Consider the following 10840-nt stretch of genomic DNA (forward strand, 5'->3'; position numbering starts at 1 on the left):
CTTAATTTATATTTCCCTCCTATTTTACTTTACTTACCTATTTACTAGCCATAAATTGATGGTGATTTTAAAGGTTAAGATTTTTCTCATTTCCCTTTTTCAATTTTGGTGCATGTTAAGTTTCGTAAGAATAATACGGTAGTGTGGCCGATTTGTGAGGTATGCGTATTATATTTGGTAGACGAGAACGGGTGTGGTGCTAGAGGAATTATGTGATTGGAGGTGTTAGCAACTAGTTGGAGAAACCCTAGATATCTTAGAGATTAGAGACAAACAATAGAAGAAATAAAAAGATAGACTTGAACCAACTCGCACCACTTGTCTCCGGTCAAAGCTAGTACTTGACCAATACTTTTCTTTCTTACTTTCTTCATTCTTTTTCCCTTGATTATTATTTCTTCCTTGTCTTTAAGATGCTGGCTGAAATTGGAAAGAAAAGAAAGAAAACAAGAAAAAAATAACAAGTTGATGGATGCCAAGTATTGGCACTTAAGGCCAACTTTGACTAAGACTTTCTTACCACTTATCTTCCATTTTCAACCAAGCAAATCACTCCATTTCTGCTGGTAGAGGCTGAGAGAGAGAAGAGAGAAAAGAGAGAACACTTCCTTAAGTTTCATCTTGATTTCCTTGCTTGATTTGTGAAGAAACCAAGGATCAACCTTAATCCACTCCATAAAACTTTGAGTTAAGCTTGGAGGAAAGCTTTTGGTGGAGTTACTTGAGAAAGAAAGCTGTAGTTTGCTGCTCACCTTGAGGATTGAAGGTATTCTTGGTTGAGAATTACTTTATCTCTTTAATCTTGCATTTGGATGGAGTTATAGATCGATTATAGTAGGTTTTGTAGCTGATTTTGTAGTTTTAGGTTGTGGGCTGTTATTTCCAGCTTTTATTGATTATTTTCAGCTTTTGTTGAGTATTTCCAGCCTTGGTACATTAATTTCAGCTTTGATATGGAATTGTAAACCTGCCATAATGATATTTCCAGCTTATACATGTGATTTAGGTAGATGACTTGAGGAAAATTTCTGTTTTGAAAGCTTCTTGCTGGTCAAAACTTTTGAGTACTGTTAGCCTTATTTTTTTTCAAAACTTTTGGGGGAATCTTGCTCCACAAATGTTGTTAGACATTAAACTTTGATTGTGAGTAGGATTTGAACAAAAAATGATGAGCTTAAGTGGGAAGGTTAAGTTAAGTGTTGCTCAAAATTTTTCCCGCAGGAGACTCTGAGCAGTCTTGGGAAATCTGTTATATCTTGGTGTAGAAAAATCTGAATTGAGTTTGTCGCGCCCCACTTTTCGATTATGTGTGTGGTGTGTGTGAGTGTGTGTGATATACATGTGAACGTGTGCGGAATGAAAAGTAAAAGGCCATGGGACTTAGAATGCGACGATTTGGCCAAGTGAAGTTCAAAAGGGTTTTTTTGTATCAAAAAATGGAGTCGCCACTTGGTATAGAGTTAGGGTGTACCAAGTCACCCAAAAATGATTTTTGTTTTTGAATAAAAAAGTAAATAAACCCTTTTGAGAACTTTTGGGTCTACGTAACCAAAAGAGGGATCGGGGGTCACATTTGACGAAGGGGAAGGCAAGGATAAAAAAAAATCCAAGGCACCCCTTCGACCTAGCCAAGGCTAGTTGCGTGACTTAAACCAATTTTCCCTAATTTTTCTACCCAAGGTATGAATCGCGTATTGGATATGTCTATATGAATGCAAAAACCTAGACCTAGGGGGATATGGGGGAAATTTCTCTTCAAAGGTTGAGCGGTGCCAATCACATTAATTGTGAAGCCCAATAATGATCCTTTTGGAGAGGTCACACCTAAACCTAAATGACGTGAAAAATGAGTGGAATGCATGCCATGTGAAAGTGTGAGTTTGTGTGAAGTGAGAAAAATGATAAAAGTAATAAGATATAAGTGAAGGTGTGCAAATGTAGATGAAAGTACTCGTGTGCGAGTGAAGATAAAAATGTTCATGTGCAAGTGAAGATAAAAAAAGTGTTCGTGTGCAAGTGAAGATAAAAAAGTGTTCGTGTGCAAGTGAAGGTGATAAAAAGGTGCATGTGTGCAAATGAGACGAAAGTGAAAGTGTAATGATAGAGTGGATTGAGAATGCATGAGCCTAGGGAATTCATGCATATTGGGTACGGGGAGACCTAAATCGTGACTTGATTTTCCCTTTGATTAGAAGGCAAAACTAGCGTGCTAAGGCTATCGAGTAGCCACACTCGCTCGTTTCCCTTATCGGAAGGGGACACTCAAGCAAAATGAACCCTATAGCTAGTATGGGATGCAAAACCTAAAGTGAGGGGAAAGGGGAATCGAGGAGCATGCCAGATGATAAAACTAAGAAAAATGCATGATATGTGGTGAACAAGCAAATGATATGCTAATGAGGGGAAATCCCTAAGGGTCTAGCGTTGGACTAGCCCATTCTATGAATTCCGACTAGCGTTGGACTAGCGGAAACGTACATTCATCCATTCCATTCATTCATGGCTATGAAAGCAAGTAGACATGCCAAAATACTCGTAAACACATAGCACGTAGCACTTAGCATGCTCGACTAGATGCAAGAGCCTACTAAAGCAATTTAACATGTAACAACAAAAGCAAGCAACCAAGGGGAAGGGGAAATGGACCAGATGCTCTACGAGCACTATCTATTACAAGCCAAGAGGTGTACACATACCCCATAAAAGCATAAAGGGGAAGGGAAAATGGACCAAATGCTCTTCGAGCCCTATCTATTACAAGCCAAGAGGTGTACACATACCCCATAAAAGCATAAAGGGGAAGGGAAAATGGACCAAATGCTCTTCGAGCCCTATCTATTACAAGCCAAGAGGTGTACACATACCCCATAAAAGCATAAAGGGGAAGGGAAAATGGACCAAATGCTCTTCGAGCCCTATCTATTACAAGCCAAGAGGTGTACACATACCCCATAAAACTTAAATAAAAGTAAAAAGCAAGTAAATGCATGCAAGGAGGTAAGGAAAGCGGAGTAGGCATGCATATTCACATAACACGTAGGAGCACGTAGGGTCAAATGAAGTGCAAATGAAGGATAGAGTGTACCTCCCTTGAAGCGACGCCCTAACGTAGTGAAATTACTAACTTACCCTCCAAAATAATAAAAAGGTCAAGGTACCACTTAAATTATCAAACAATCACATGAAACAAAAATTAAATATAAAAAAAATGAAAGTTAAACACTAAATTGAGTCAATTAAAGTGTTTACATAGACAAACCAACTATGTACAAAGCAATTAATGCAAGAGGGACTTAATTAAAAGGACTGAAAATTTCTGAAAGAGAGTAAAATAAACTACCCAAAGTTGATGACTTAAGATGAGACCCATTAAAATCAAATGCAAAAATGTGATTAGAACACAAATCCAAGCTAAAAAAATTCTATTAAAATTTATTGAATCTCAAAATGCATCCTAAAACTCACTAAACGTCTTACCCAAAATCATGTCAAAGCATACCAAAAGCAATTAAGATTCTAGAATGATAAAATTGATTAAATTATTCAACTAATTGGACCATAACAAGACAAAGGGGGAATTTAGGGGGTCAAAATGCAAGTGTTTTAGGACCTAATTGTAAGAACATGGAATGTAATTGGGCCATAGTGAGTCAATGGGGAACTTGGGGGATTAAAGGATAATTTTTATTAAAAGATGTTTACATGCATGCATACGTAGGAAGCAAATTTTCTGCCATGAACACAAATAAAGGAATTGCTGCAGCATTGTATAACTTCATCAATCTCCTTTCTTACAACCATTTTCATGCCAACTCCTTATTCAAATTCAACTCATTCATGCCAACACAACAAGAAGAAACATGCTGGAGTTACTATCTAACAAAAACAGCAAAAGTTTGGAACCGCAAATGGAAGAACATAGCAAGACACAACCGTAAATTTCTGGTGCAGCAAAATGAATATGCATTTTCCAGCAAGCACTTTGGCATGATTCAAATGTTTTTTTTTTATTTCGTAAACCCAAAACCATAAACTCAGCACTAAGCTCTCCAACTCGTCTCTTCAACACAAAATTAAACATGCAACCCAAGTGCAAACTCAGAGAGCAACCATGGACAGAAACAAAAAAACGCAGCAACTTTTGCTTCCTTCATTTCAGCTTAGATATATTTGCATACAAATGTTCAAACAAGCTCTACCAAATATGACATCTAAAAATAAATGCAAGGAATTCACCCCCCCGATTACCATCAAATACCACCCAAGCATAAACTGCCTTGAAAATTCAAACAAAGCCAAAGGACAAAAAAAAATGCCGCAAAGAAAGCATAAAACTCGGCAAATTTCCATTCCTGTAATTCTTGTGTTCATTTTAATGCAACTTTCCATCCCAAACACGGCTAAAATCTCAACCAAACAGAACAATAATGTCAACCGAACACTAAAGATAACATAACATGCAAAACCAAAACTTGAACAATAAAGAAAAGAAAGAAAATCATGACTGCCGCAGGCCTTCGGCTTCTTGAGGCAGTCTAATAGTACACCACACCTTGCTACTCGAAGTGGCAGCAAGCACACACACGGGACACCATAAAACAACAAACAAAACCCCATTGGTAATTTAGGCCATTCTGGAAAACCCTCTCAGCCTAAAAGATTGATTTTTCCCTCAAAAAACTGCTGCTATAAAAACAGAATTTCGAACCTGTTGCAGCAATCTTTCATACGCAACCAGAACCAAACTAAGACTCAAACAAAGCCTCATGGATTTATTGTTTAACCATCACAGAAAATCCTTAACCCCTGTTCTTAAACATACTCATCTTTTAGACTCCTACTGCATCTTATCTTAGCAAATGAGCAACATGGCAGAGTCAAAAACATCGAAAATTTGAACCAGCATCCACTCAAGAAACCAGAGACAACATAGGTTTGTTGCTGGCTAAGAGAAAACAGAGATAACTCCTATGCAAACAGTCTTGGGAATGCACGCTAATGCAAAGCCTAGATGCTACCACATGATACCCATATTGGAGTCAATCAGCGCATGAAAATAAAATAAAAATAACCGCAAGACTGAGAACAAAAAATCAAATAGCCCAGGTCTTGATTACAGAGGGGGTGTGCAGGCGGAAGAGGATAAGCAAGTTGTTACCTTGGGAGCCCTAACAACTGCTGTGTAAAACGCTTGAGCTTGAAGCGATTGAACTCCTCGAAACTGCTATGACCTTGATGAGGCACTTGTCGGCGAAAGTTTTGGATGTTCTCGATCTTCTCCGCTTGCCCGAAACCCAGCTCCTCTATTTCCTTCCTTTGTTTTTCTTAAGTTTTGCAGCCGTCACTTGATGCCCATTCTCTCTAATTTCTGTCTTCCCCCCTTTCTCCAAAACTCTCCTTCCTTCTCCCACCTTTTGCCGTCTGTTTTTCTCTCCTTTCTCTCCTCTCTCCCCGTTAGCTTTCCCTATAGCCGTTCCCTTTGGTTCCAGATTTCCTCCTACACTAGCTCTCTGTGCTTTTGTTTTTGCCTTCAGACCCCCTTCTCCCCAAAACCCTTGCTCAGTTTTTCTTTCGGCCTGTCAATGCTCTCCAAAAAATTCCCTCTTGCGGCTGATGTTTTCTTTTCTGCTTTTATATGGAACTCCAAGGCCCTTAAACCCTCCACTGAATGGTCAGGATGAAGGCCAGCCTCTGCCTTCATCCTGCCCTTCAATGGCACGTACGAAGTTAGCCCTTTGCAAGCTGCCAAAAATGCAGCTTGCAGGCCACGATCCTCTTTTTTTTTTTTTTTTTTTTTTTCAAGAAAACTAATACAACTTGATAATTACAGAAATGACAAAATAAATAATAACAAAATTACACAAACCAGGTAATAATAATTATAACAAAACAACAATAATTTTAAACAAAACACTAAACAAAAATGGCCATTTTTAATTTTCAAATTTTCTCTTTTCATCATTTTCTTTTTCTCAAAATAACTTAATAAAAATAACTAAAGTGCCCAAAGATTGAATTTAAAGAAGTAAACATATTTTTGTGAACAATTTTTCCTTTTTCTTTTTCCTCTTCTCTCTCTTTTTTTTTTATTTTTCCAATCCATCTAAAACCTATTTTTTTTTGAATTTTCTTCTTTTCTTCTTTTTTCTTTAATTTTTTTCTCCTTTTTATGATTTTGCATTTTCATTTTTCTTTCAAGAAAGCATTGAATAAAAACAAAATGACTAAAATGATTTTTCTTTTCTTTCTAAAAACTCTATAAACTTAAAAACTAAAAAAAAACTAAAAACTAAAACTGAAATTTAAAACTTAAAAGTGATTAAAAACCTAAAATGACAAAATAAAAATAAAAATGAATAGACAAACTAAAAGGGCAAAATGAATAAAACTAAAATAAAATAACAACTAGAAATGCAAAACACACAACAATGAACTAAATGCAAGCGATCTAAAATAAAATCATGAAGTAGATACCACATACAAATTATTCAAAATTTGGTGTCTACAGTTTGCCCCTCTTTGTCTGAGTTTTGAAAAAACTTGAGACAAAGAAGTGGACACCAAATACTTACCTGTGTTATTGGGCTGCAAAAGATTCCGACGAACAGGAATTCCAATACGAGACTGACCCGAACATGAAAAATAAGACGGGACTGACCCGAACAGGAATTTAAACGGGACTGACCCGAACAGGAATTTAAACGGGACCCGAACAGGAATTTAAACGGGACTGACCCGAACAGAATTTAAACGGGACTGACCCGAACATGAATTTAAACGGGACTGACCCGAACAGGAATTTAAACGGGACTGACCCGAACAGGAATTTAAACGGGACTACCCGAACGGGACTAAAATTTAAACGGGACTGAACCCGAACAGAATTTAAACGGGACTGACCCGAACAGAATTTAAACGGGACTGACCCGAACAGGAATTTAAACGGGACTGACCCGAACAGAATTTAAACGGGACTGACCCGAACAGGATTTTAAACGGGACTGACCCGAACATGAATTTAAACGGGACTGACCCGAACATGAATTTAAACAGGAATTTAAACGAGACTTCACTGGGGAAGTTTAAATAATGAATTGAGATTTTTACCTGAGAATAGTTCAAATTTTGCACCAAGAGGGAAATTTGGATCTTTGTGATTGAAGCGAGAGCTGATGTTATTTCTTATGATCGAGTTTCGCAAATAACATCAATCCTTGCTTACTGGGAAGCTTTGTCTGTCATTGATTTAGGCGCCAAAAGAGAGCGGCTGCTTTTGTTTGTAAATGCAACATTCCTGCAAGAAAAGAAGAAATAATGGACTTGCCACCATTATTTGATCCGGTTCGCCTTGAGAATCGTGTAAACATGAGTCTTGTGATGCTTGTACTTCGGCTCGGCGGCGTCTGCCTTAGTCGAACTTGAAACCTTTCAATTTCTGAGACTGATAAAATATGGATTTACCACGTCACCCAATCCAGGTGGCGGCTTTGTTGCATGTCACTCACTGTAACTGATGATTGACTCCCCTATTTTTGCACAAACCTCTGGGTTTACCATTCATTTGGATTCAATGGTGAAAGAATGATGCGTGAAAATTTATCATATAACAATCAATGTATATGCAAGATTATTTCCTACGTCAGGCAAAGATGAGCATGCAAGAGAATGTAGACAATCATACACAAATAATTGAGAACAACTAAGAGATTCATAAAGATAGATTTTGCAAAAGAATATTTGTGAAGAACAATACAAGTTTAGCCAACGAACATCATATTCGAGACTTCGGATACTTTCTCTTCGGAATCCGATATTGGCATAAGTATCACAAACATGAGGAAAAACCCCAAACGGACCAGGTCACCAGCTGTTCCTTCTTGAACTCGACTGTTGTGAAAACCTACCTTGGCGCCCTTTCGGGTTTTCACCAAGGTTGCCCCCACCCTTTTTTCTGTTTTTGTTTTCCTTTTCTTCTTTTCTTTTTGTTTTTGTTTTTCTTTTCTTTTTGTCTTCTTCTTTTTTTTTTTACGAGGCGCCCTTTCGGGTTTTCGCCTAAAGAACAAAGAAACATCTCGACCATAATCGACTCAGAAATATGAGTTTCAGGCATCAGTAAAATGCACTTCCCTTGTAGATTAGGCGAAGGCATTACGGACATCACTTGCCAGTTGATTATCAAATTTTGCTAATAGAAATGCGACAAATGACGGAAGCCAGGACTTTGGGCTTTGTAATGAGGCCAGGTGGGGTGTTTTTCAAGAAAAGTTGAGGCTTGAAAGCAAATTCGATGCCAGGGGTAAAATAAACTGAGATTGCCCTATTTTGAAATCATTTCCGATTTTGAATGATACCGGGGGAAAATTTGCCCCAGTTTGATCGGATTTCACTCTTTGCATTTTCTTCATTGCATTTTCCTCACTCTTGCATTTTCCTTTGAAATCTAAATTTGCCCCAGTGTGGGGTTCTTTTCCCCCTTTTTTCTTGCTCACCTCTCTTTCAAAATTAAAATTTTTGCCCCAGTGTGGGGTTTGCAATTCTCAGGGGTTATCAAGCGAAAATTTGTCAATTCTGATGGCTCAAAAGGGACAAGTAGGGATAAAATGTTTTAAGTGTAAAAGAAAATGGCCTGACTTGCATTTCGCCATTTGCATGAATTTCTGAAGAAAATTTGCATGATCAAATGAAAAACTTTTTGCACATATCTGAGTTGATGGGTTGAGGGAATGCTCGTCCATCCATTTCTGCTAGAATAAGGGCTCCGCCAGGTAATACCTTTTGGACAATGAACGGCCCTTGCCAATTCGGAGCAAATTTGCCTTTAGCTTCATCTTGCATTGACAAAATCCGCTTCAGTACCTTATCACCTTCTTCAAATGCCCGCCGATGGACCTTTTTGTTGTAAGCCCGGGCCACACGCTTTTGATAACACTGACCATGACAGATAGCATTGAATCGCCTTTCATCGATCGACGTCAATTGTTCATGGCGCTGCTTTATCCAATCAGCCTCTCCCAACTTAGCTTCCATGAGGATTCGCAACGAAGGAATCTCAACTTCGGCTGGTAATACGGCTTCCATTCCATACATCAGTGAATACGGCGTTGCCCCAGTTGATGTCCGGATAGAAGTCCGATACGCCATCAGTGCATAAGGCAACTTTTCATGCCAATCGCGATGCCTTTCAGTCATTTTGCGGATAATCTTTTTCAAATTCTTGTTCGCGGCTTCTACGGCTCCATTCATCTGAGGCCTATAAATGGCGGAGTTGTGGTGTCTGATCTTGAATTGCTCGCATAGTCCATCCACCATGTCATTGTTCAGATTCTTGGCATTGTCAGTGATAAGCGTTTCAGGCACCCCAAATCGACAAATGATGTGATCTCTCAAGAAATTGGCAACTACCTTCTTCGTCACATGTTTAAACGTCTCCGCTTCAACCCACTTGGTGAAGTACTCGATCGCCACCAATATAAACCGATGTCCATTTGAAGCAGGAGGATCGATTGTACCAATCACGTCCATACCCCACATTGAACAGGGCCACGGGGCGGTCATGCTATGCAACTCAGTGGGTGGAGCGCGTATAATGTCACCGTGCATTTGGCATTTTATACATCTCCGGACAAAGTCTATACAATCATGCTCCATAGTAAGCCAGAAGTATCCGGTTCTCATGATTTTCTTCGCTAGCAAATGGCCATTCATGTGAGGTCCACAAACGCCACTATGCACTTCTTTCATCATATATTGAGCTTCATCTTCACCAACACACCTTAAAAGGTTCAAATCCGAGGTTCTTTTGTACAAGACTTCACCATTTAAAAAAAATTTGGAAGCTATTCTACGCAGAAAACTCTTGTCTTTTATACCGGCATGCTGAGGGTAGGACCCAGTTTTGAGAAACTCTTTAAGATCATTAAACCAAGGAGTAGTATCCGAGGACTCGTCTGCAGCCCAGCAGTGGGCTGGCTTGTTTTGAAGTTGAATTTGGATTGGTTCGATCTTCAATTCATCTGGGTATTGGATCATGGAAGCCAAGGTGGCCAAAGCATCAGCAAATGCGTTTCGGGCTCTCGGGAGATGTCTAAACTCCAAATTTTGAAACTGCTTGGCCAAAGTGAGCAGACTACAATGGTAGGGTAGAATTTTCGAATCTTTGGTTATCCACTGCTTCAAAGTCTGGTACACGAGCAAATCTGAATCGCTGAAAGCTATCAACTCCTTGATCTCCATTTCCAAAGCCATGTTGAGACCAAAAATGCAAGCTTCATATTCAGCCATGTTGTTGGTACAAACAAATTGCAATTTGGCAGCGGCAGGGTAGTGTTTTCCTTCGGGCGAAACCAGAACAGCTCCAATTCCAGCTCCTAGAGAATTTGAAGCTCCGTCGAAGAAAAGCCTCCATTCAGGGCTTTGCTCACTTATATCGTCCGTGGCGCCTACAAATAGGACCCTCTCGTCAGGGAAATAAGTACGGAGTGGCTGATAATCATTGTCCCTTGGATTTTCCGCCAAATGATCAGCTATAGCTTGCCCCTTGACAGCTTTCTGTGAAGTGAACACAATATCGAACTCTGAGAGAATTATCTGCCATTTAGCTAGACGTCCAGTTAGCATCGGCTTCTCCAGGAGATACTTCAAGGGATCAGATCGGGAAATAAGATAAGTGGTATGGCTCAACAGGTAGTGCCGCAGCTTTTGAGCCGCCCAGGCCAACGCACAGCAGCTCTTCTCGATGAGTGAATAATTAGCCTCATACTGCGTGAACTTCTTGCTTAGATAATAAATGGCTTGTTCTTTCCTTCCAGAGTCATTGTGTTGCCCGAGAACGCAACCAACT

The 10840-nt window shown here is 39.2% G+C and overlaps 1 protein-coding gene across 1 annotated transcript; it reads right to left on the minus strand.

Annotated features, from left to right (window-relative positions):
* Nucleotides 1–5530: 5530 nt before the first annotated feature.
* Nucleotides 5531–10617, minus strand: LOC113750569. Its single transcript, XM_027294529.1, has 3 exons — nt 9870–10617; nt 8857–9059; nt 5531–5707 (listed from the first exon to the last, which is right to left on the minus strand). Exons 1-3 carry the CDS (start codon nt 10615–10617, stop codon nt 5531–5533), a joined length of 1128 nt encoding a protein of 375 aa, XP_027150330.1.
* Between the last annotated feature and the right edge of the window lie 223 nt (nt 10618–10840).

The sequence above is a fragment of the Coffea eugenioides genome, chromosome 10, assembly GCF_003713205.1.
Source record: "Coffea eugenioides isolate CCC68of chromosome 10, Ceug_1.0, whole genome shotgun sequence".
NCBI classification, from domain to species: Eukaryota; Viridiplantae; Streptophyta; class Magnoliopsida; order Gentianales; family Rubiaceae; genus Coffea; species Coffea eugenioides.